This window comes from Carcharodon carcharias, chromosome 21, assembly GCF_017639515.1.
Source record: "Carcharodon carcharias isolate sCarCar2 chromosome 21, sCarCar2.pri, whole genome shotgun sequence".
NCBI lineage: Eukaryota > Metazoa > Chordata > Chondrichthyes > Lamniformes > Lamnidae > Carcharodon > Carcharodon carcharias.
The window spans coordinates 25,171,198-25,197,484 of record NC_054487.1 but is presented as its reverse complement, the minus strand read 5'-3'; the positions used below and the strand labels follow the sequence as shown (position 1 = coordinate 25,197,484).

The 26,287-nt window shown below is 44.4% G+C and overlaps 1 protein-coding gene across 2 annotated transcripts in view; it reads left to right on the top strand.

The window, feature by feature from the left end:
• Nucleotides 1–24,250, top strand: part of agk (acylglycerol kinase) — a 118,645-nt gene extending 94,395 nt beyond the window's left edge. The window contains exons 9-15 of one of the 2 annotated variants that reach the window (XM_041216390.1): nucleotides 5,250–5,329; nucleotides 6,465–6,522; nucleotides 7,802–7,949; nucleotides 19,604–19,701; nucleotides 20,651–20,721; nucleotides 22,127–22,211; nucleotides 22,790–24,250. In XM_041216390.1, coding sequence (XP_041072324.1) covers nucleotides 5,250–5,329; nucleotides 6,465–6,522; nucleotides 7,802–7,949; nucleotides 19,604–19,701; nucleotides 20,651–20,721; nucleotides 22,127–22,211; nucleotides 22,790–22,912 — 663 coding nt within the window. In that variant the 3' untranslated portion in view covers nucleotides 22,913–24,250. Of the gene's footprint in view, nucleotides 1–5,249; nucleotides 5,330–6,464; nucleotides 6,523–7,801; nucleotides 7,950–19,603; nucleotides 19,702–20,647; nucleotides 20,722–22,126; nucleotides 22,212–22,789 lie in introns of both variants that reach the window. The other variant, XM_041216389.1, reaches the window with a different exon arrangement.
• The last annotated feature ends 2,037 nt before the right edge of the window (nucleotides 24,251–26,287 follow it).

Sequence of the window (26,287 nt, the reverse complement as noted above, 5' to 3'; positions counted from 1 at the left end):
ATTCCCGGTAAACTCGCTGCATTGCTGGCGGGATGGCCTCAGATTCGCCTGCCCCAACATCACCTCAGGCCTTCAATAATTGGGTGCCATATTTAAAGGGCCCCCCTGCACAGAGCTAGCACTCTTGAAGGGATCGGAAGCTGCTGCAAAGTCATGGCTGCCAAAGGGAGGAAACATGCTGCTCCCAAATTTAGCGATGTCTCCCTCGGGTGCCTGCTGAACACAGTTGAGGCCCGTCGTGAAGACCTCTACCCCTCTTTGGGTGAAGACCAGCGAGCAAGGATACCATTTGAGCATGGGACGTGGTGGCAGAGATGATCAGCGCCAACACCCTACAAAAGAAGTCAACCAGCCAATACCAAAGAGGATAAATGATCTTCTCTGTTCTGCCAAGGTAAGTCACTCTTCTCATCACTCTCAACTCTCACTCACAAACCCATCAAATATCCACAGGGATCTCACTCACTTCCAACAACCTCACTGGGCATCACCGCTCACATTCTCACATACACCTTCATCTGCCACATGGATCGTGTTCTCATCCCGTCCATGTCACTATTCACCACCCACACTTGCCAGGCATCCTTCTCATCTGGCCTGGCAGGCGTCATACCTCAGCTGCTGGAGATGCAAAGGCAAGCTCGGGAACATCAGGAAGGGACGTCCGCTGCACTCCTCAGATTGTAAGGCATGACTAAGGAGTCTGTCCGCCTTCACTTTGAGGTGATAGCGCTGGCAAGCTCTGGCATGCAGTCAACACTGTAGGATGGCAGCCACCATGGAGACTTGGTCCAGGACATCGGTCCTGCACTACTACACGGGCTGAACTCCATCACTGATGCCATAGTTGGCCTCCAACAGTGGAACTGCGGGAGGGATGTGGGGCAGCTTGATTTCACTCCATCTTCCCCTTCTCAAGGAGTCAGCCAGGGGCCTTCGAGCAGGAATAGGAAGGAGGATCAGCAGGTGCACACACGGGGGTCATCCACCCTGGTGACTCCAGGAGTGTCTAGCCCATCCGAGTCCCCTCTTCTTGTGACTACAGCAGCTCCAAATCCACAGGCCAAGGAGGGTGCCACTGCCACCTAGCAGGACACCGAAAGCTGGTGTGGCCCTCCGGAGGACATGGCCAAGCTCATCACCATACGTAGCAGTCAGCAGGCTGCCTCCACCTCCGCTGTGGATGTCCGGGGACATAGTGGCAGGGTTAGGAAGGTTGAGAAGATGTAACTCTTTTAGAGTTAAAACAATTAAACTAAACTAACAAAATAAGGGATAAATCAAGCACAGCCCCTAAGTCAAGTCAGCTGTAAAACCAAGGACAAAATTTAAAGGAAACTTACAAACATTAAACCAAGATGTGATTAAAGGGGTCGATAAAGCACCCCAGTCCCCGCGGTGCCCACCGAGCACGGAAGGCCTCGAGAGTGCCAGCAGACACCCCGTGCTCCCTCTCCAAGGACACCCGGCCGCAAACGGAGAAGATGTAACTCTTTCGAGTACAAACCCATTTCCATCTGTTCCTATTCAGATGAAGCTACGTTGTTTCGTAGTTTGCCATTGTGAGATTTGAACTCTTGATCTTGGGGTTACAAACCCAGTACCATAACCACTTGGCTATTTAGGCCAAGCAAAATATTTGTTCAATGTCTCTTCCATTTCATAGTTTTGCCATTGTGAGATTTGAACTCTTGATCTTGGGGTTACAAACCCAGTAACATAACCACTTGGCTATTTAGGCCAAGCCCATGGAGAAGTTGTAGCTCTTTTGAGTACAAACACATTTCCATCTGTTTCAGATGAAGTTACATTGTTTGCCATTGTGAGATTTGAACTCTTGATCTTGGGGTTACAAACCCAGTACCATAACCACTTGGCTATTTAGGCCAAGCCCATGGAGAAGTTGTAGCTCTTTTGAGTACAAACACATTTCCATCTGTTTCAGATGAAGTTACATTGTTTCATAGTTTGCCATTGTGAGATTTGAACTCTTGATCTTGGGGTTACAAACCCAGTACCATAACCACTTGGCTATTTAGGCCAAGCCCACGGAGAAGTTCTAGTTGCACAGCCTGGGAACAGTTGTTAATCACTTGTACCTAATGTTCACTGTTGTAAATAAACTCTCAAGAATGTTACCTTGCCTATGGCACTGTGTTATGAGCAGTGTTTGTGTCACTCAGATGTGAAACCTTGGTTCCTGCAGAAGATAAAGGCAGGTGTCCCAGTCCAGGGCCTCTTCTATGTGTGGTGTGTAACCTTCAGACCAAATTGATGGTCTGGCTTCACATTCACTGAACACATTACTGATGCCTGCACCCCGATGGTGCTCATTATTGCTGCCAGAATGTCATGGCCAGGAGCCACAGAATTACGTAATTCTCTCTGTGTGCTCTCAGCACCTTTGAGGTGGGGCTGACTTGCTCCACCCACCTTTCCAGCATCTGAGACTGGTGACACTGTGCTCCTGAAAGGATCAGGTACTGAAGGCTGACAAAGGATCAGATGCCTTTCAAGTTTCACAGCTGCGTGTCCATGATGTGATCCTGATCATAGAGCGCAGGCGAACTGCCCTCAGCCAAGTAGGGGTCAGACATTCACAGAGACAATGTGAAGATCTGTGGAGCGCCCTCACTGCATGTCGTCATCATCCTCCTGGAATCTAGCGACTATTAGGGCCTCCACTGCACCTCCACGACATGACCCAGAGCACTGAGGGTATGTGCACTGCCATCAGCCAAACAGGAGTCAAAAATTCATAAATGCAAGTGAGGATGTCAGGACTGTCCTCAATGCATCTTGTTGTCATCTTCCATGAATCTTGTGGCTATGAGGGCCTCCCGAGCGCGCCTGCCTCACCTGACCAGTGCAATGGTCTCATCGTCGGTATCCTTGCTGTCAAGGACCTCACCATCATCGCCTTCAGCATTCTCCTTGTCGGAAGATTCGTGCAGCTCCTCCACCTCCTCCTCAGCCAGGTGTCCCCCACCCCCTTATTGCAGCGCCAGATTGTGAAGCTCGCAGCAAGCGCAATGATGCATGAGACACTTAGTGGACCCTACTGCAGTGCTCCACCGGACCTGTCGCAGCACCAGAACCTCATTTTCAAATGCCTATTGTTTCCTCCAAAGTCCAGGTCATGGAATGAGCCTCGTTATGACGTTTCTCTGCTGCAGTCTGAGGCTGCTGCATGGGTGTCATCAGCCATGCCCTCTCTGGGTAGCCCTTGTCCCCGAAGATCCAACCCTGCAGCCTCCCTGGACCCTGGAATATGTCAGGGATCTGAGACCTGCTATGGATGTAGGAGTCATGGACATTTCCTGGGAATCATGCACAGACCTGTAGGTTGCACACCAGCTGAACATTCAGCGAATGGAAGCCCTTGTGGTTGACGTAGTTATTTGTTGCCACAGAGAGCTAAGCGCCACATGAGTGCAGTCGATGGCACCCTGAACCTGTGGAAAACCAGAGATCTGCGCAAATCTCAGCGCTCTTATTTCCTGGCTTTCCTGATCTTGGACGAAATGCATAAAGTTCAGTTCCTTCGCGAAGGTGGCATCCATGACCTCCGTGACGCGCTTGTGCACGGAGGCTTGTGAGATTCTGTACAGGTCACCTGTAGAACCCTGGAAACAGCCACTCACCTAAAGATTGAGCGCTGTGGTCACTTACATGGCCACTGGCAGTGGATGCCTGCCATGACCCTCTGGCGCCAAACCCTGCGGCAGGTGGAGTATGTGACCAGCCCACTAGACATGCTCAGTCTTCAGTGACACTGATTCTCAGTCTTCTGCAGGAATGACAGGTGCCGTCTATAGACCCTGGGTCTAGCAAGGTGCCTACAAACGATGACTCGCTGTGGATCTTCAGCTGCGTGTGCAGCAGGCCCTGCTGCCCTCTCATCCTGAGGGAGGTGCTCCCTTTGCTGACCCAGGACCTCTGCCACTCTCCTTCTCTAGTGTTTGTAAGCCATGAGGCATACTGCTAAATCACCAGGCTCCATGATCCTGATGCCCTGCTCCTGCAGAATCAGAGAGAGAGACGAGTGGGTTAGCATAGGCGTAACAGGAGCCTCTCTTGGTTAAATCTGAAGGCCCTTCATGCATGCAGGAAAGTGCTGGCCACCACTTGGATGGCCAATGTGTAGTGCGCTCATTGGCTGTCCGAATCCCCACCCACCTCTGCCTCACTCCACTTGACCAGTAGGTGGCAGCTTTGGCCATTGGACTACATGCTGTGCTCTCAGCTCAGGCGCAGGCATTCTCCTAACCCACACTGCAAGACTGTGTTATTAAGCTGGAACCATGATGGATTCTGGTCCAAACGTTAATAAAGACATTGCAAGGGGCTGTGAGTGCCTCCACCACTGACTGCTCCACGGCCACTTTTCACAAGGGAATTTTACAACTTGCCCAGTCGGCCAATTGCTCTGCTGCCCCCCAAAATGTATATTAATTTGCAGTCTGTATGCACAAAGTGAAAGGTTCTGGAACATTTGAAGGCGCTTTCATCTTTTGCATTGCTTGAATGGGCAGAAAAGCTTCAGCGGCCCAACTCCAACCGTGTACAATGGCCTCAGCTGTGAAAGAGTGCTCACTTTTGACAAGCTTTTCCAAGTACATGGCCACTTCCCTCACCCCGCACTTCCCCAACCCACCAACACGTGCTTGAGTATTTCCTTCCGTCTGTGCTACCTTGCTCTTTACCGTCACCTTCTCCTCACCCCCAGCTTGACCCGCACTGGAGCCCTTGCCCCAGCACCGCACTGAAAGCCAGCTGGGAAAAAGCCTGTGTCCCCCACGAATGCGCGGTGCCTCTTCTTTGATGTTGAGTGGGCAATGCTCACGAGCGCTGGGTAAGGTTGTGTGCACTCCTCCAAGTTCCTTCAAAGTTCAGGTCACCAGGTGCACACCTTTTAAAGGCAGTGCTGAAGCGCGCTGTGCTGAAGTCACAGTCATGTGGGTGGTATATTTGACGTGGGGGACTGATTCCGGTGAGCGGGGCTTATAATTAGATGCAAATGTATTAAAATGACGTTCCCAGTGTGCAGTCGTGGGAAACACAGCTCGCCATTGACGGGTGGAGCATGACGGCATGTTGTTTCCCCAGCCCCGCCCGCTATGATGCCTGACGCAAATGGGGGCTGGAAATTTCCGGCCGCAGTGTTTAGTTTTGTTGATGGGTGTTTGTTGCTCAAGTTAACTGTGCAATTCAGGTTCTGAACCTAACTTCTCCTATTTTATTTTTAGGGTGATAAAGACCGTCCAGTGTTTGCAGTGTCTGGACTGCGATGGGGAGCGTACAGGGATGCATCTGCTAAACTCACCAAGTAAGAGAGACAGTAAGAGAAAAGCATAAGAGAAGCATTAAAAAGCACAGTGTAAAAGACAGGCCTCGGCCGTGAATGCTTCACCTTAAAGCTTGAAAAATATCCGAGACTGGAAAATACCCTGTGTCTATAATAACTCTAGGGTACTGCTCACAATCAGCAGCTAATTTATTCTGGTGCTGACATCTTTCATCAGTATCTGCACCCTGTCATTTTGAACACAGTGATAAAATAAGTGTATATAAATAAAAGAAAAGAACAGCCAGACACTCATGGCAAAATCAATTAGCCTTATAGTGATTGTACATATTTCGCAACCATGATTCCACAAACTGCATCACCTCAGCACTGCCAGAAGGGTGAGGTGCCAATTGAAAGAGAATCAATTCCACATATAAATGGTGCAAATATGTGAATATTATGCATGAGCCAGAGCTGCAGTGGCTAGTTATCAGAAAGGCCGATGACAAAGTGTCTGGCAGATTCCTCACAAATTAATCTCTTGACCCTGCAATGTGATATCGCATGAAAGAAGAGAACTTAAGAACGTAAAAAATAGGAGCAGGAGTATGGCATTCGGCCCCTTGAACCTGCTCCACCATTCAATAAGATCATGGCTGGTCTGGTTGTGGCCTTAACTCCACTTTCCTGCCTGTCCCTTGTAAATCAAAAACATCTCTAACTCAACCTTGAATATATCCAATGATCCAGCCGCCACTGCTCACTGGAGAAGAGAATTCCAAACACTGAGAAGAAAAGTTCCTTCCCCCTTTTAAATTTCTGTTTAAGATGGGAGACCCCTTATTTTGAAACTGTGTCCCCTAGTTCTAGATTCCACAAGAGGCTAAAAATAATGGAGATTTAAGATGGGGCAAAAACAAATTCATTTTCACATTTACAAGTGTAAAGCAAAGCATTAGTTTTCTGCATTACAGCAGTGACTACATTTTCAAAAGTATTCTAAAATTGGTTGTGAAATGCTCTGGGACATGCAGAGGTCCTGAAAGGTGCCATATAAATGCTGTGGAAGAGTGAATGTGTCCACTCTTTACTATAGCCTGGTTCCTGTTGTTCCCGGTACTTTATCATGAGTATTTCATCTGTTCAGTTGTGCTTCAATTTTATCCTTCTGCAGGTATTGGTATCTAGGTCCTCTCAAAGACAAGGCATGTCATCTGTTCAGCACATTTAAGGTGAGTGATTGTTTTTAATGTAGAGATTTTTTAATCCTCCTATTGTTTGGGTTTTGATGGTATTATTGGCAGCGTACAAACGTGAAAGGCCTCATACATATCTTATTCACTTGGCAAAATTATACTCTTAACAAGGCACTTTTTCAAAGGTTTACATTGATGAGATTGGACAGCCCCTTCTTCCCCTAACTTAGAGCCTAGACCGAAAGAACTGGTTCACCCATTATTCTCTTGATTGCTACGTTAACTAGAATGAGTGGCACTTAACATTAGGTGGGGCAGATAAGAACAAATTACAGTAAAATTCCTGTTATTCCAGCACTCTACTAACTGGAATTCCCTATTAACTGGAATTCTGGGGTCGGATCTATTTTTGACTGGAGATATCAAACTCTCAGGTAGTTGTTCTTGGTGGCCTGCCCTTGCTCTGGTCTCAGCCACCCACTTTTCTGCAGGACCATGTTCTCTCGGTGCTGCTCGTTCAATTTGCTCACTGCATCCCCCACCCCCACTCCCCCACGTCCATACTTGTGAAACCTCAACACCTGCGTGATCAACCTGGAGCTTTATGATTGGATGAAAACGTGGAACTCACCTTACGCCTTAGTTAGCTGGTGTATTTGATTAACCATTGCTTCCCGTTCCTAGAGTGTGCTGGATAACGGAGATTTTCCTGTACTTTTGACTTATCCTGCCTGAATCTGATGGATCAATAACAGAAACGGCTGTTTAGAAAAAAGAAAATAAATCTGATTGTAGGGAGGCAGTTTAATAATACAAATCAAAATTGTAGTACGTGTATGAAAATCCCTCCATGACCTCGCCACTCTCTATATATGTAACCTCCTCCAGCTTCTACACCCTTTTGTATCCTCTGTTTCTCCAATTCGAGCTTCTTGTGCGTCCCCCACTTCCTTTGCTGCACCGATGTCTTCAGCTTCTAAGCTCAGGAATTCCACATGTGAATCTTTTTGCCTCCAGCTCTCCCTCTTTTAAGCTGCTACTTAAAACCAATCTCTTTGACCAAGCATTTGGTCACCAGTCCTAATGTCTCAACTTTGGCTCATTGTCAATTTCTGTCTGATTATGCTACTGTGAAGCATCTTGGGATGATTTACTGCTGTAAAGATGCTTTAAAAATGCGAGTTGCTGTTTACATTTAATTGTATTTGAAGGTTTGGATCAGGTTTCTTGAGACCACAATGTTGTACTGGCTTCTAACCGGAGCCAAATGCAGCCATTGTTAATTGCAGGCTGTATGCCTGTGTTTACTATCTAGGAATGGCCACCAAACCGCCAGACCTCCATCGCATATCTCGGCCCCACAGAAAGACTACCAGAGCAATCAGAAGAGAAACCACCAAGGCCCAATCTGTGGCAACGGATATTAAGGAGGCTGGAATTATACTGGGCAACCCCCAAAGAGGGTAAGGTGGCTTGAATGCTTTAAATCTTATTGTTCCTTTTAGTACTGATGAGGTATTGTCATCTTGCTATGTTTACATGTTATTAATTATATATGCTATTCATTTTTTGTACTTTGGGTCAAAGTGCAGGTGCCGAATATCCTTGCTTTGTTATAGATTCGCACCTTCCAGCATGGTCCAACCTTTTTGCATGAGGGGCCACATTTCAATTTTTTTCTCACTCAAGTGGCCAATGATCAAATTTAAGAAAGTTAAAGTTTGGCACAAAATTAAACATGAATTTCAAAAAAAAAAGAAAAGAAACAGCTTTCTGAGCAAAAATCAAAAATGTCGAAGCGATAAATTGATCATTTTTAAAAATGACTAATTAATAAAGATGACCATTAGAGAGTGGGTGTGTATCCGGCTCACACTCAGCCTCGGGGTGCTCACTCACTCACCCTCACCCACTGTGTGAGTGGCGTCAGAGTGTGTGTTGGTGTTTGGGGTTGAGGGTGAGTGAGAATCCTGAGATTGGAAGTGAGCCAGACACATAACACACAATCTCACACACACGCTCTCTTTCACTCTCTCCCTCTCTCTCTCTCTCTCTCTCTCTCTCTCTCACACACACACACACACACACACACACACACACACACACACACACACACACACACACTCTCTCATTCTCTCACACAGATTCACACACTGTCTCACATACTCATTCACTCTCTCACACTCTCACTCATTCTCTCGCACAAACTCACTCTTTCACACAAATTTACTCATGCCTGCCCGGCCCAGGAGGTTTGGAGATTAAAACACTGTGGAGAGGTTCAGGATGGCTGTGAAAGTGCCAAGACTCTTCCTCCCCGCCCTTGTCTAGCACTCGAGCTGTCCTGGGTCCCACTATTGCTGCAACTGCCACTCCACCATCTTGACTCCTGTATACCTTTAGGGATTTTGTCTGCCCCCCCCACAACCTTTCCCCTACTCCCAGAAACAGCCTCTCAGTCCCCCCTCCCTGCCCCCTCCCAGAGCAGACAGTCTCTCTTCCCCTGTCCCCGCTCCCCACCCCCAGCACTCACTAGTGAGCCTTTCAGCATCAGCTCCTTGCAGATTCTTTCACTTGCACTTACCAGTATTCTGTACACCGAATAGAGAGGCATGGTGGGCCTGATTGTGGCCCAAGGAATTCCAAAGATTCACAACCCTCTGAGTAAAGAAACTTCTCCTCATCTTGGTCCTAAGTGGGCTTCCCCCTAATTTTGAAATTGTGCCCCCTAGTTCTAGACTCCCCAACTAGGGGAAACATCTTACCTGTATCTACCCTGTCTATTCCTTTAAGTATTTTGTAGATTTCAATGCGATCACCTATCATTCTTCAAATTCTCTTCGAAACTCTGAAGAATACAGCCCCAGTTTCCCCAATTTCTCTTCATAAGACAGTCCCGCCATTCCTGGAACAAGTCTGGTGAACCTTTGTTGCACTCTCTCAATGGCAATAATATCCTTTCTGATGCAAGGGGACCAAAATTGCACACTGTACTTCAGGTGCAGTATACCCAAGCTTCTATACAATTGAAGCAAGACTTCACTACTCCTGTACTGAAATCCTCTTGCAATAAAGACTAACATTCCATTAACTTTCCTAATTGCCTGCTGCACCTGCATGTTAGCTTTCAGTGACTTACGGACAAGGACATCCAAGTCCTTTTGTACATCTACACTTTCTAATCTCTTACCATTTAGGGAAATACTCTGCACATCTGTTCCTTCTACCAAAGTAGATAACCTCACGTTTTCCACATTATGTTCCATCTGCCATATTCTTGCCCACTCGCTTAAGTCTGTCCAAATCCTCCCTATAGCCACTTTACATCTTCCTCACAACACACATTCCTGCCTAGCTTTGTATCAGCTGCGAACTTGGAAATATTACATTTTGTCCCCACATCCAAATCATTGATATATATTGTGAACAGCTGGGGCACAAGTACTGATCCTTGTGGCAGCCCACTAGTCACAGCCTGCCAACACATGAATGAACTGTTTATTCCTACTCTGTTTTCTGTCTATTAGCCAATCCTTAATCCATGCCAGTATATTGCCTCCTATCCTATGTGCTTTTATTTTGCTAATCAACCTCCTGTGGGGGACTTTATCAGAAGTCTTCTGAAAATCCAAGTATACTACATCCATCGACTCTTCTTTATCAGTTTTATTAGCAACATCCTCAAAAAACTCCAACAAGTTCATCAACATGATTTTCCATTCGCAAATCATGCTGACTATGCCCAATCAGATCAGGATTATTCATTTATCACATCCTTCATAATAGATTCTAGCATCTTCCTACTACTGATGTAAGGCTAACAGGTCTATAGTTCCCTATTTTCTCTCTCCCCCCCTTATTAAATAGTGGGGTGACATTTGCTACCTTCCAATCTTCAGGAACCATTCCAGAATCTATAGAATTTTGGAAAATGATCAACAATGCATCCACTATCTCTATAGCAACCTCTTTCAACACTCTGGGGTGCAGAATATCAGGTCCCGGGGACTTAACAACTTTCAGTCCCATTCATTTCTCCAATGCAACCTTCTTACTTAGACTAATTTCTTTCAACTCCTCATTCTCCCTAGTCCCTTGAATCTCTAAATCTGGGAGCTTTCCTATATTCCTCAGTGAAAACAGGCACATAGCTTCTCTGCCATTTCTCTATTCCCCATTATGAATTCTCCTAACTCTGCCTGTAATGGACCCACATTTGTCTTATCCAAACACTTTTTTACATACCTATGGAAGCTTTTACAGTCCATTTTTGTTTTTTGCTATATTGCATTCATATTCTATTCTTCCTTTCTGTACCAGTTTCTTGGTCGTCTTTTCCTGTATTCTAAAAACTCCCAATCCTCAGGTTTACTACTACTTCTGGCAACTTTATAAGCCTTTTCTTTTAATCTTATACAATCTTTAACTTCATTTGTCAGCCACAGTTAACTGACCTTTTTGGGATTTTTGTACCTTGAAGGAATGTATAGGTGCTGTAAGTTATGTAAGAGTTCTTTGAAGACTATCCATTGCCTATGTACAGTCATACCTTTTAATGTATTTTCCCAATCCACCTCAGCCAATTTGTCCCTCATGCCTTCATAATATCCTTTATTCAACTTTAGCACCCTTGCTTCAGAGTGAACTACCTCACTTTCAAACATAATGTAAAATTCTATCAGATTGTGGTCACCTATCCCTAAAGGTTCTTTTACAACAAGATTATCAATTAACCCTTTTTCATTACATAACTCCAGATCTAAAATAGTCTGTCCTCCAGTCGGCTCCTCAACATACTGCTCTAGAAAACCATCCTTAACACACTCCAGAAACTCGTGTTCCACAGCATTAGTGCTCAATTGGTTTACTCAGTCTATATGCAGATTGAAGTCACCCATGATTACTGTATTGCTGGTGCTACATGCTTCTCTCATCTCCTGATTAATACCATTCCCCACATTACCACTACTGTTTGGTGGCCGATAAACAACTCTAACCAATGTCTGCTGCCCTTTGCTGTTTCTTAGCTCCACCCACAGATTCCACACGTTGTTCTTCCGATCTGAGATCCTCCCTTACTAATGTGCTGATCCCATTCCTTATTATCAGCACAACTCCATCTCCTTTCCTTTCTTGTCTGTCCTTCCTAAATGTCAAATATCCTTGAATATTCAGTTCCTAGTCTTGGTCACCATGCAGCCATGTTTCCATAATGACAATTATATCCATTTACCTCTATTTGTGACTTTTGATCATATACCTTATTGTGAATGCTGCGTGTATTCAGGTAGAGTACCCTTAACTTTGTCTTTTTGACAGCATTTCACATTCCAATCATACTCAATGACCTGCTTTGTTCCTCCTGCCTTCTGGTCTCACCACTACTTACTGTTACCAACTTTACTTTCTTCCACTTTGGGCCACCTCTCAGCTTCCCCGCCCCCCCATCCCCCCAAGCTAGTTTAAACCCACCCCAACAGCACTAGCAAGACTCCCTGCATGTATATCAGTCCCAGTCCTGTTAAGGTGTAACCCAACCAGCTTGTACAGGTCCCACCTGCCCCAGAACCAGTCCCAATGCCTCAGCAATCTGATGCCCTCCTTCCTACACCAGTTCTCCAGACATATTTAATTGACCTATCCTATTCCTATGTTCACTAGCACATGGCACTGGGAGTAATCCTGAGATTACTGCTGCTGAGGTCCTGCTTTTTAATTTCCTTCCTAACTCCCTGAAATCTGCTTTCAGGACCTCATCCCTCTTCCTGCCTATGTCATTGGTAACAATGTGGACCACGACTTCTAGCTGATCTCCCTCCCCCTTAAGGAGGTCCTGCAGTTGCTCCGTGACATCTTTGACCGTGCCGCCAGGGAGGCAACACACCATCCTAGAGTCACGTTTACTGTCGCAGAAACACATGTCTGATCCCCTGACTATGGAATCTCCTATAATTATTGCCCTTCCATTCTTCTTCCGCCACCCCCCACCCCACGCCACCTCCTGTATAGCTGTGCCACCTGTGGTGCCACAGGCTTGGCTCTGGCTGCACTCCCCTGAGGAACCATCCAAAATGGAAAGCTGATGAGCAAGCAGGATAGACTCAGGGGGCTCCTGCACTACCTGCCTGGTTTTCTTAGACTGCCTAGCGGTCACTCATTCCCTCTCCGGCTGTACGCTTCTGATCTTTCCTAAATGTGCTATCCACGTAGTCCTCTGCCTCGCAGATACACAATAGTGACTCCAGCCACCACTCAAGTTCTGAAACTCGGAGCTCAAGTTTGTGCAGCTGGTGACACTTGGTGCAGATGTGTTTGTCTGGGACACATGGTGTGTCCACAACTTCACACATACCACAGGGTGTACACTCTGCTTGGCAGAGTTGACCTGCCATCCCGTAACTCTCAAAACTCTTTATTATAGTTGGAGTAAGTAGAATTACTAGTAACTTAACTTCACTACACTTATGCTAACTTTATCTTAATTTGGTTTACTTTATTACTTCATTTCACTTTGACTTGATTTAATTTTACTTCCCTATTTTTATTTAAACACACTCCCTAACAGCAACTTCTCACTAACCAATGAACTTAGAGTTCTCCTGTGATGTCACTCCTAGATTTTTTTTTCAAACTCAGCCCGCTGCCCAAGTAGGGGTGCCCCCCGCAGGTCCACCTGTCTCCGCTCCCGGAAGGTGAGTCTTGGTTGAAGCGAACAGCGCAGCCTTGCAGTGTGGGTTAGGAGAATGCCAATACCTGAGCTGAGAGCACAGCATGCAGTCCAGTGGTCGAAGCTGCCCCGAGTTGGTCAAGATGGCGTGGAGCGGAGGTATGTGGGGTTTCAGACAGCCGCTGAGTGCACTACATACTAGCCATCCAAGTGGTGGCCGGCACTCTCCGCTTGCGTGAAGGGACCTTCAAACTTAGCAAAAGAGGTCCTTAGTACACCTGTACTAACCCACACGTCTCTCTCTTTGATCCTGCAGGAGCAGAGCATCAGGATCATGGAGCCTGATATTTTAGCAGAATGCCTAATGGCTTGTAGAGAGCAAAAAAGAAGAGAGAGGTGGAGGCACCTGGCTTGGCAAAGGGAGGAACACCTCCCTCAAGATGAAGGGGTGACAGAGCATGCTGTGCACACAGCTGAAGATCCACAAAGAACCGTTGCTCGTAAGCGCCTTGCTAGACCCAGGGTTTATGAACGGCACTTGTCATTCCTTCAGATGACCAAGAGCCAGCATTGCCGAAGACTGCACATGTCTAGGGACCTGGTCAGTCACATATGCCACTGCTGCAGGATTTGGTGCCACAGGGGCATGGCGAGCATCCACTGCCAGTGGCTGTAAAAGTGACTGCGGTGCTCAATTTCTATGCCAGTGATTCCTTCTATGCCTCCAGAGGTGACCTGTGTGGGATCCACACACACATGTATCCAAGAAGTCACAGGCACCATTTTCACAATGGCACAAACTTTGTGCATTTCACCCAGGATCAGGAAAGCCAGGAAGCAAGAGCATTGGGATTTGTGCAGATCTCTGACATCTTCCAGGCTCCAGGTAGGCTGCTGGGTTGGCTCCTCAGGTAAAAGGCTACCCACAGAGGACGCGGCTGATGACTATGGCAAAGCGACGGTATAATGAGGCTCATGCTGCAACCCAGACTTTGGTGGAGCAAACCATAGGCATTTTGAAAATGAGGTTCCAGTGCCTCGACAGGTCGGGTGGGGCACCGCAATACAGTCCCCAGAGTGTCTCGCATATCATCGTGCTTGATGTGCGCTCCACAACCTGGCACTGCAAAGTGGGTGAGGACCTGGCTGAGGAGGAGATGCACAAGTCCTCTGATGAGGATGGTGAAGGGGATTACAGTGATGTGGTCCTTGAAGGCAAGGATGGCGGTGATGAGGTTATTGCACTGGCCTGATGAGCCAGGCGCACTTGGGAGGCCCTCATAGCAGCAAGCTTCATGGAGGATGATGACAAGATGCAGTGGGGACAGTTCTGACATCCTCATCTTGAACCTGTGAACATTTGACTCTTGTGTGGCTGATGGCAGCCATGGAGACGCATTGGAGGCCCTAATAGTCGCTAGATTCCAGGAGGATGATGACGACATGCAGTGAGGACACTCCATAGATCTTAACTGAGCCCCTGTGAATGTCTAATTCCTGTCTGGCTGAGGGTAGCTCGCTTGTGCTCTGTGATCAGGATCATATCATGGAGACGCAGCTGTGAAACTTTAAATGCGTCTAATCCTTTGTCCGCCTTCAGCACCTGAGCCCTTCAGGAGTACAGCGTCACCAGACACATGCTGAAGAGATGGAGGGCCAGCCCCAGCTCAAAGGTGCTGAGAGCACACAGAGAGAACATTGGAAATCTGTGATACCTGTCCACAACATTCTGGCAGCAATGACAAGCACCATCGAGGTGCAGACATCACTAGCGTGTCCAGTGAGTGTGAGGCTGGACCATTATTTTGATCTGAAGGTTACACACTGCACAGGGAAGAGGCCCTGAACTGAGACACCTGCCTTTATCTTGTGCAGGAACTAAGGTTTCACATCTAAGTGACACGAACATTGCTCATCACAACAAAGAGCCCACAGTCAAGGAGACATTCTTGGGAGTTTATTCACAATAGTGAATATTAAGTACAAGTGATTAACACCCATGCCCAGGCTGCGCAACATCTCCTGTGGCTCAGCTGGCAGCATTCCTGCCTCTAGTGCCTGACAGTTGTAGGTTCTAGCTCCACTCCAGGCCTTGAAGAGAGTTAAGGAAAAGGAGTATTCACAATGTGGCCTATCAGCCCATGAACCCTTACCCTAAAGGGTCACATCCCCTTAACCTTCCTAACCCGATTGATATGCACTGTCTGTGGTGACCTTGTCGGGTGTCCTCTGGAGGGCCCGGGCCTGCTTTCTAGGTCCTGCTGTGTGGCAGTGATACCCTGCTCGACTGTGGAGCTGGAGCTGCTGGGGTCACAGGAAGAGGGGATTTGAACGGGCCGGACACTCCCTGATGGCCCCGTGGCATGCACCAGCGGATCCTCTTCCCTGTGGGTACCTGAGGACGCCTGGCTGACTCCTTGAGAAGGGGAAGTTGGAATGAAATCAAGCTGCCCCGCACCCTGTTCGCATTGACACTGTTGGAAGCCAACTATAGTATCAGCAATGGAGTTCAGCCCATGCAGCAGTGCAGGAACAATGTCCTGGACCATGGTCTCCATCCTATCAGTTTTGACCCCAGTGCATTGGTATGCTGGTGCTATTACCTCAGCCTGAAGATGGACCGACTCCTCCATTATGCCTTGCAATCTGAGGAGTGCAGCGGACAACCCTTCCTGATGTTCCTGAGCTTGCCTTTGCAGCTCCAGCAACTGAGGTTTGACCGAGTCCAGAGGCTCCTCATCTGACTCAGATTCAGCAGATTTCTGGCCTCCAGCAGTCCTCTGAGTGCCGGAAAGCTGAGAAGTCCCTGCCACCACCTGCTATGGATCAGACGGTGCTTTGCGCTCACCAGATTATGACCCCGAGACTACTCTAGAACTAGGTCCCAGAGAGGTGTATGTCTGGGCTGAGGGAAGGTATGGGTGCACCCTGTGATGGTTGTTCAATTAGGGTGTCATCAGTTTGTGTATAAATTTTCATTTAAACTGTATGGAAGCCAGAGGCCTAAGATAATTAAAAGCAAAATGAAAACCAGGCTTCTGTGTAAAAAGTAAAAGAACAAATAGATCCTTGATAGTTGCTTTGCAGAAGAGATTTCTGTTTGCTGCCATTGCGGCCGGCAGGTAAATGCCTTTTCCCTTCCCGCTACCGTACTTTTGCAAAACTGGGACAATTCCACCCAATGAGTTCCTGAAACACAGGCCTGGTGTCTCATGCATGAAGCACCATTGCCAAATTCCTCTTGACCTCCACCTCCCACTATGCCTCCAGAATACTCTCCATCCAGTGTTTGGCCAAGTTGAGCCTGCCTCAGCACTGCAGCCAACTCCTATTTTCTGATACTGCTCTAAGTAATCAATGCCATCTTGTCCATTCACTTAGCCTGTCTATACCTCTTTGCAGCCTCTTTGTACATGTGGGTGAGAATTCTTGGGAAATCCTGGAATTTTCACCCATGGAAAGGAAAATACTTTCTTTGCATGCCTGGGGAACGAAAAAATTGTGAACTTCACTGGGATGAAATTGTTGGGAAAAAACAGTCCAAACATGATATTGAAAGAAGAGGAGGAATCAAAATTGCAGCATATAATGGGAGGGGAAAGAAAGAGGACTGTCAGGTTGAAATAGGTGAAAGATGGGTGGAGGAGAAGAAAACTGTCAAACAACTAAAAGAACATGTAAAGTGTAAGAAACCTTGGACAAATTAAGCAGGTTCACAAAAGTGACAGAGACAATAGTAGACATGTCACATTCATGCGTTCTCCATGATAAGCAACTGAATGGACTGTGAAGAGAATAAAAGTTTGGGCACCCTTCCTATAAAGAGATCTAGTATTAATGTTCAAAACTAAACTAACGAAAATAGGAAAGAAAGATCGAACCTCAACAACTCCTCGCTTATAATGCAATGCATCTCCAAAAAGTAAGGTGACAGCTATTCGCATTAATGAGAAGACTTCTTTTGTAAAGGAACTGTCAACATTAATTCATTATCAGTAGCAACAGCTTGCATTTATATAGCATCTTTAATGTAGAATAAACATCCCTAGATACTTCACAGGGGTCTTATCAGACAAAATTTGACAGAGCCACATAAATAAATATTGGGACATGTGGATAAAAGTTTGGTCGAATAGGTTGCTTTTAAGAAGGAGAGAAAATTAACAAGGTGCCATGGTTTAGAGAGGGAATTCCAGAACTTAGGATCTAGGCAGCTGATGGCATTGCTCCCAATGATGGAACAATAAAAACTAAGCAGGCGAAAGAGGCCAGGCTGGTGGAGCACACAATTTTGATGGGGTCATAGGACTGAAGGAGGTCACAGAGAGAGGGAGCAATGAGGCCATCAAGGGATTTGAAAACAAGGATGAGAATTTTAAAATCAAGGCGTTAAAATCAACGATAGTGAGCACAGAGATGATGGGTGAATGCTGAATCAGGATTATAAGAACATAAAATCTAGGAGCAGGAGTAGACCATTCGACCCTTCCAGCATGCTCTGCCATTCAATACGATCATGGATGCTCTTCTATCTCAACTCCATGTTTCTGCCTGGTCCCCGTTTCACTAGATTCCGTGGGAGATCAAAAATCTATTAATCTTAGTCCTGAATATATTCAACAAAGGCGCAACCATAATCCTCCGAGGTAGAGAATTCCAAAGATTCACAGTCCTCTGAATGAAAACATTTCTCCTCATTTTAACCCTAAATAACTTGTGCCTGAGGCTATGCTCCCCATGTTATTGATTCCCCAGCCAGTTGAAACAACCTCTGTGCCCACCCTGTCAAGTCTCTTCAGGACCTTGCATTTTTCATTGCGATCATCTCAACTCCAGAGAGTAAAGGCTCATTTTAGTCAGCTTCTCATCTTATGACACAAGTTTCACACCTTTAAAAAAATATTCAGCTTTTCTATTCTTATGACCAAAGTGAATAACCTCTCACTTCCCCACATTATACTTCATCTGCCACCTTATTGCTGATTCGTTTTTGCCACCTTGTTGCCCACTCACTTTACCTGTCTATATCTCTTTGCAGCCACTTTGTGTCTTCCTCACAGTTCACATTTTCACCGTAGTATAATAATGCACGCTGTGAAACCAGGTAACAAGGTAATTCGACAAAAAAGTTAGTAGCTTATCACTCTGAATTGTAGCTGTGAAGTGGACACTGCTGAGTGATGCTCTGAACAGGTAATACTTTGGAAGATTTGGAAGAGGGCATGCTGAACCCCTCTATTAAATTCTAGTCTGTAGCTCATTCCTGGGTATCTGTTTTTCGATGTTTAAATCCTCTGAACTGCTTGATTTAGATTCAAGACTATCATTCAATCCTGGGTATAGACTGTGTTGACAAGGAGGTCTTGTGGCACAATGGGTGGCATTCCTGCCTCTCAGCCAGAAGGTCCAGGTCCTTGTCCTACCCCAGGACTTGGTGGCCAAGGAAGGTACTTTCATAACATGGCCAAAGTTGAGTATCAACCTACAAGTTCTTCCAACATATATCAATGGAAGGCTATGGGCCAAGTGCTGGAAAATGGGATTAGAGTAGATAGGAGTTTGATGACTGGCGTGGACATGATGGGCCCAGGGGCCACTTCCATGCTGTAAAACTCTATGGCAGGCGGTAAGTGTGGGAGAGATTCCTGGTCAGCCATGTGATGGAAAGAAAGTTGGAAACTCTACCATCACTATCCTTAGTTCTAGACCACAACATGCATGTAAAAGTGCATGTAAAACTCAGACTCGTTGAGTGAACTGTAACACACCAACACATGGGCTGTATTAAATCTGTAAAGCAGTGTGTGCAAATCCCATTTAAATCCTCTTTCCATCAGCTACACTCACTTTAATCCTGGTTTAGCAACACAATAATGCCATATCGGAAAGGCAGCCATATTACAGGGATATGGAAGATATACGATGAAGTTCCAAGATAGTAAGTGAAAATCAGTGTTATATTGTGAAAATCCATTGGAGAACACATACTCAGCAACACTGATTCAGGCCCTGTCCTCTTTGTTCCTTATATGCAATATGCCAGGCAGGAAGGGCCAGCAGCATTTCCCATGTGATGAAATGCAAAACTCAAAGGGGTAGTTATGCCTTGCCAGTCTGTGCCACTTCCTGGTGATCTGCTGTGAAGGGCATTAGCAGTAACCTGTGAACAGAATGAGAGTCTACACTTTCCATTGCAGGAGTCAGGACAAGCAGTTGGAGAGTAGATAACAGTATGAAATGAGGAAAAACTTACCCAATTATTTCCACTTTTAAAAAAGATGTGGAAATCAAATGATGGTTGGTATTTGGTTGAGAGTTTAGTGCATTCTCTGTTTTCAGAATATGAGAGTTCAGGCAGCACAGAGGAGGATGAGATTGTCCTGCTTGTAAGTGGTTTGCCTTTGGAAAATAGTGTTCAGAGTTTAATTGGGTTTCCTATTCTGACTGCAGTGATGTTAATGCCAGTGGAGCCGCAGCACTGGGAGGAAGTACAGAAATCAGCAGTGGAAGTGACCATCAGCACACTCAACACACAGGCAGATCTCAAGGTGAGAGCAGTTACTGTCAGTACCTACAACCGGGAGCTGACAATGACAGCATACTCCGTTTAGTACTATTTTACTGTAATTCCACAAAACAAATTCATGTTCAGAGATTTGGCTGTATAAATATAGGGATTATATATGTCTATGGGGAGAAAACTTAGGATATACTAAGGTGTGCATTCGTGATTTGACTCATTTAGGGTACTGGTGGTGGTGAACTATTCGGTCATAAAATGGGAAATCAGAAGATGAGGCTATGCTACTTCCATTGGCTATTATTTCAGGGGGAGTAGGAGCTCCACCTGATCTTGTACTCACCCATTGTCTAGGATCACACTTGAAGAATGGCTACTTGGATGGGGTAGCAGAGGATGACTACCACAGCTGGATTCAGCACCTTGAGAGGAAAGAAAGGGAAAGGAAGAAATTTGGGGATAAACAAAATAAAGTCTCCTGTAACGTGCACTATTCACAAGATACCACTGAATAAAGAACATTGTTGACCCTTTGGATCTCATCATTGCATCGTAAGCTTTAATGCTTTTGTCAGTGTTGCTACTTAACCATGTAGTGGAATAGGCAGTTGATGTCTGATTTACCTTTGCTTCCTGTGGAAAGTATCTTCTCTTGTCTGGAACCAGATATATTTCATGTGAAATGTGCATAGAGGAAATCAAACACACGGTGTACTCATAGCTCCCTACTAACTGTACTCCATTGCTACTAGTGGTCTTTATACAATCAGGGCTTCAATGTGTTTGAAGCATTGAATCCCTTTTTCTCGTTGACCATTTCTAAAATGAAAAATGTGCACATCAAGCTTTGCATTCCAGCCATATTCTCCCTTGTCTGTTAAATATGTGATGGAGTTAATATTAACACTGAAATTCTGAGTAAGCAGCTCAAGGGTGCGAGCGAAAATACTGCTAAATGCCTTTTCATTTCTCAGCAGCGTACAGAAGATGCCATGAATATTTGTATAGAACCAGACACAATCAGCAAGGGGCAGTTTGTAGCTACAGGGTAAGTGCCATACGTCTCTAGTTTACCTGTTAAATAATTTGCTGATTCAGAGCTCAGTTTCTGGAAGAGCATGTGGTAAAATTGTTGCTGTCTTGCCACTGTTGTTAGCAACTTCAGGTTCATCCTATAACGAGCATTGTTAATTAAACTTTTCATAAAATAACACGTTTCTCTCCCTGTTCTCTAATTCCAGAGCCATACAGTTCTGTTTGCTGACTGCTTTGTGGGTAGGGACTCAGACCCAAAGTTTCAAGTGTAAGCACTGAGTATTAGCCTGGGTTCCAGTTCTCCTATCTGAGAAACCCAGTCACTGTGGAGACTGAGAGGTGGAAAGCAAAGGCTCCATGCCCTTAGCAAATTACTGCTGCATATACTTCATGAGAATTTCTCATTTCAACAGTTATTCCCACAACATAAGGACAGTGATGGAGCTTAGATTCTTGGAAGCTAATAGTAAAAGTAAATCATCCTTCCATTTGTAACATCATCCTGAACCACGTTATCAACTCGCTCACTCCACCACATCAAAGAATAAATATGGCATTGGATGAAGAGTAGCTGAATGTTTAAACATGTAGTTAGCAGTGGCGCAAGCTTTCCTTTTCTTTCATTGGCCTTTTATTGTTTCTGTATTCCCACAGCAGGCATTGAAAGCGAGCTGGTACTTGTGTTTTGCAATAATTAAATAAGTGCCATTGTTTTAAATGGAACCTATCCTGTTGACATGGTGACCTAATTAAACAGCTGGTTCAGAAATCTTAAATAAGGATGGGAAATAGAAAATAAGTCAGACATGTGAAATTTCTTAATCCACTGTTTTGATGGAGGCATTATTTTATTTAAAGTGAACCTGTAGAAAGGTAATGAATCCCTAGAAAGGTAGTCTCAGTCAATTTTTGAAAAGATGCAAGGCAAGTCACAGCTCCAAAATGGAAGGAAAAATTGGAAAATAAAACATGTGTATCTCCTATTGTGAGACTACAGTAACAGATTCATCAGCTCAGTCAAATTTGGAATAATACCTTCCATACCTTATCATTAGACATGATTTTTTTCAATGCTGAATCAGATAAGTGTACAATATCCATAAGTACTCCAAATTGCAGTCCTGTCCCAATTTGTGACATACAATTTGGGTCAAAATCCAAGAACTCCCTTCCCAACAGCATTGTGGGTGTACCCACCATCAGTTCAAGAAGGTAGCTCACTGCCTTCTGAAGGGCAGTTGGGGATGGGCAATAAATGTTGGCCTGGTCAGTGATGCCCACAACCTGTGAATGAGTAAATTAAAAAAAATTAGATGGGCATCATACTTGTGAAGAAACCATGTAGCACATTGACATGAGCTCTGTATCAGATGATGTTTTGGTTAATCGCACACAATTTCTTGCTTGACCATTAACAGGAGTCGGAAGTTGACTGATCCACTCATGTGTCCTGAAGGCAGCCAAATTCTCCAAGCCAGTTTCTGTAAACTGCAACTACCCCAGGTAAGGTCTCGCTTTCAGGCCCTATACTTTAAAAACCCACACAGCACGAGGGTTCCCTGAAATCACTTCTTTATCTCACTTAAAAAATGTAGCTTGTGTTAACTTAAACTCCCAATAGCATTAAACTCCTCTTGCTCACTTCACAATAATATCAATCTCAAGACGGGGAGGTGGGGAGGGGGTGGAAAATCCAGCCCAACAACACATCAACTTCATGCTTTTGTGAGCTTTCACATTCCATTGACTTCTTGCAGGTTTAAATTGAACTGTCACTCCTTACCTCCAATTTATGTTGTCTTACTTTTCACAATAGCTTCACTACCAATCAGACATCAGAGGGTAGTCGGTAACCTCCTGAAGGAGAACAATCACCTCCACAAAGGAAAGTTGAGAACCTCCTGGGGTTTGATAAACTTCTACTCTGCGTTGGTCATTACTGGATGGCTGTTATATGCAGATGATATTGTGTCTTGGAGAGTTTTTGGTTACATACCCATAACCTGCCAAATCCTTTGATGAGAGGGTTGGATCCAACCTGAATAACTAATGTATTATTTCTTCTCTCTCTCTCTCCTCAGGGAACAGAAGGTTTCTTCAGTATAGATAATGAAGACTATGAGGCTGTCTCTGTTGATGTGAAACTGCTTCCTCGAAAACTCAGATTTTTCTGTGATTCTATCAAAAAACAACAGCTGCAATAGTTACAGACAGAATTTTCAATTTGATAGCCCTCAGCTGGCATGCTGATCTTGTTTATTTAAAACATTCATAAATATTCTTCTATTACCCTTGTTAATTTTGCTGAATCTAATTTCATGTTGAGGAATCCACTTTTTCATTTGACATTCTTGGACTTCCAAGACATGAAGAAGTTAGAGTTCAGAGTGAAGAGGATACAGATGGGGAAAAAAAAACTTGCACACATCTTCACTATTAATCTGCTGCTTTCCCAAACTAAAGCTGCCCACTACTCCTGAGATTGTGGGATGATCTTGAAGAATCTTTTTTTCCAAAGCTGCTATTGGTGCTGTTTGTCTATTTTACAGGTCAGTTTTACAGGATTAGATGAGTTTCCTTCTAATTTTAACTTATCTTTCATTCCATTTTCTTAAACTGATGAGCTACTCCACTCTCTGCAGCACTAACCCATACTAAATTGGAAAGCCAATTGAAGCTGGGCTTTGAAATCGGGAACTGTGATCAGTCGGTAACACAATGCAGTAGAAGGCAGTAATCCATTCTCTGGAGCTCAATGCTACAGTACCCGTCCATATGAAAGATAAAACTGACTTGCATTTATAGTACTGTTCAAGTTTTCAGAATGTCCTGAAGCACCTTGTAGACAATGAGTTATTCTTATAAAGTAATCACTGTTTTGTAGACAAACATGGGAGTAAATTTGCATATAAAGGTTCCACAAACAATAGACCTGTTTTGGTGGTGCCTCATGAATGTTGGTTAGAACTCATTGAGTTTCCTTGAGATTTTTTACATCCATCTGAACAGGCTGAGGGGCAGCTGAATATAACACCAGTCAATGTTTGTTTTATTGTAATTAATATGAATCAAATGGAGAAGAATAATGTTGTATTTTTGCAAGCTGGTACAAGTTAATGATCATAGTTCAATTAGTCTGTCCAGGCAGAAATACTAGAAGCATTTTTGCATTACTCCTAGAAGCCAGATTAAGAGCAGCACGGAGTTTATTTATCAGCCCCTTAGGTTGAAAGTTGTGTGGCTAGGAAAAACTTTAACAGAAAATAAGCTGTCTTTCAATTGTTTTGCCTCCACATACAATTGAAGAGTTCAAAGTCAATCCAAACCACATACTGGGTTACTGATTCAGAGTTTGATACCACAGGGAAATGTGGTTTTCCTTATTCTTGCTGTTGGCTAGTCATCTTTCTGAAAGTGAACACATCTCTTCAAAATAAAAGGAGGTAACATTTTGGGTATTACTAGTAATCGCTAGCAACTTTTAAAATACAATCATGTATCCAAAGCAGCATTTTTGACAACATTAAACAGCAGATTGGCAATTCTAGTGGTCTTGGTGTTTCAAAGTATTAATTAGCTATTGAAAGAGAGCCGACCAATAAATTATACAGCTATGCAAGCTTCTGTAGCTTAGAGACAATAGTGGAAATACACAAGGATCATCCAATAGCAAATTTAATCCTCAACAGGTTCTCATTCCACAAGTATATAAAAAAGAAAAGAATAGCTAAATTGGGTATTGGTTCCTTAAAGGGCAAGACTGAGAAATTAATAATGGGAAACAAGAAAATGGCAGAGCTGTTGAACAAGTATTGTGTACCTGTTTACAGTAGAAGACACAAAAAGCATCCCAAGAATAGTAGAAAATCAAGAGCCAAAAGGGAGGGAGGATCACGAGAGGAAAAAGTACTGAGAAAACTAATAGGACTAAAAACCGACAAATCCTTGGACCTGATGGCCTGGATTCTAGGGTCTTAAAAGAGGTGGCTGCAGAGCGAGTGGACGTCTTGGATATAATCTTCCAAAAGTCCCTAGACTCTGGAAAGGTCCCAGGGATTGGAAAACCAGAAATGTAACAGCACTATTCAAGAAAGGAGGGAGACTGAAAGCAACAAACTACAGGCCAGTTAGCCTAACGTTTGCCATTGGGAAATTCTAGAATCCATTACTAAGGAGGCATTAGGAGGACATTGTATTATGATTTTCTAAATTAGCAGAGTCAACATGGTTTTGTGAAAAAGAAAATCATGTTTGGCAAATTTACTAGTGTCTTTTGAGGGTATAACAAACAGGGTGGATAAGGAGGAACCAGAAGAAGTAGTATATTTGAATTTCCAAAAGGTATCTAATAAGGTTGCCACATACCACAAGATAAGGGCTCATAGTATGGATATATTAACATGGATAGAGGATTGGCTAACTAACAGTAAATAGAAAGTCGGGATAAATGGGTCATTTTCAGGTTGGCAAACTAACTATTGAAATGCCACAGGGATCAGTGCTGGAGCCTCAACTGCTTACAATCTAAAATAATAACTTGGATGAAGGGACTCACTGCACTGTAGCCAAATTTGCTGACGATACAAAGATAAATAGGAAAGCAAGAGGATACAAAGAGTATGCAAAGAATGTAGATATGTTGGTAGAACTAAAAGCATAATACTATTTAAATGGAGAGAATGCAGAATGCTGTGTTACAGAAGTATCTGGGTATCATTGTACATCAATTACAAAATGTTAGCATGCAATTACAGCAAATAATTAGGAAGGCAAATGGTATGTTGGCCTTTATTACAAGTTGGATGGCGCAAAAATGTAGGGAAATCTTGCTATAACTGTACAGGGCATTGATGAGATCATACCAGAGTACTGGGTACAGTTTTGATCACCTGAAGGAGGGTTATACTTGCATTGCAAGCAGTTCAGAGAAGGTTCATTAGGCTGACTCCTGAGATGAAGGGGTCGTCTTATGACAAAAGGTTGGGCCTATACTCATTGGAGTTTAGAAGAATGAGAGATGACCTTTTTGAAACACAAGATTCTGAAGGCGTTTGACTGGGTAAATGCTGAGAGGAAATTTCCCTAGCAGGGGAATCTATGACAAGTGGGCACAGTTTTAAAAGTAAGGGGTTTCCATTTTAAGATTGGGATGAGAAGGAATTTCTTCTGAGTATCATTTGTCTTTGGAATTCTGCTCCACAGAGAGCAGTGGAGGTTAGCTCAATGAACATATTCAAGGCTGAGTTAGGTTTTTGATCTACAAGGGAGTCAGGGGTTTATAGGGACAGGCAGGAAAGTGGAGTTAAGACCATAATCGGATCAACCATGATATTATTGAATGGCAGAGTAGACTCAATGGGTTGAATGGCCTACTTCTGCTCCCATTTCTTATCATTCAATTTGCCCAGCAGGAGTGTATAGTCCAACACATACTTGAATTCTTCAGGTTCTCACATCAAACACTAGACATTTCTACCAGGCTGAAAACTGGGATTGATAGGAATGTGGGGCATCAAAGCAACACGCAAACCTTAGCTATTCAAAGCAGTGCCTATCCAACTTTGTTAACAGCAAGTGCC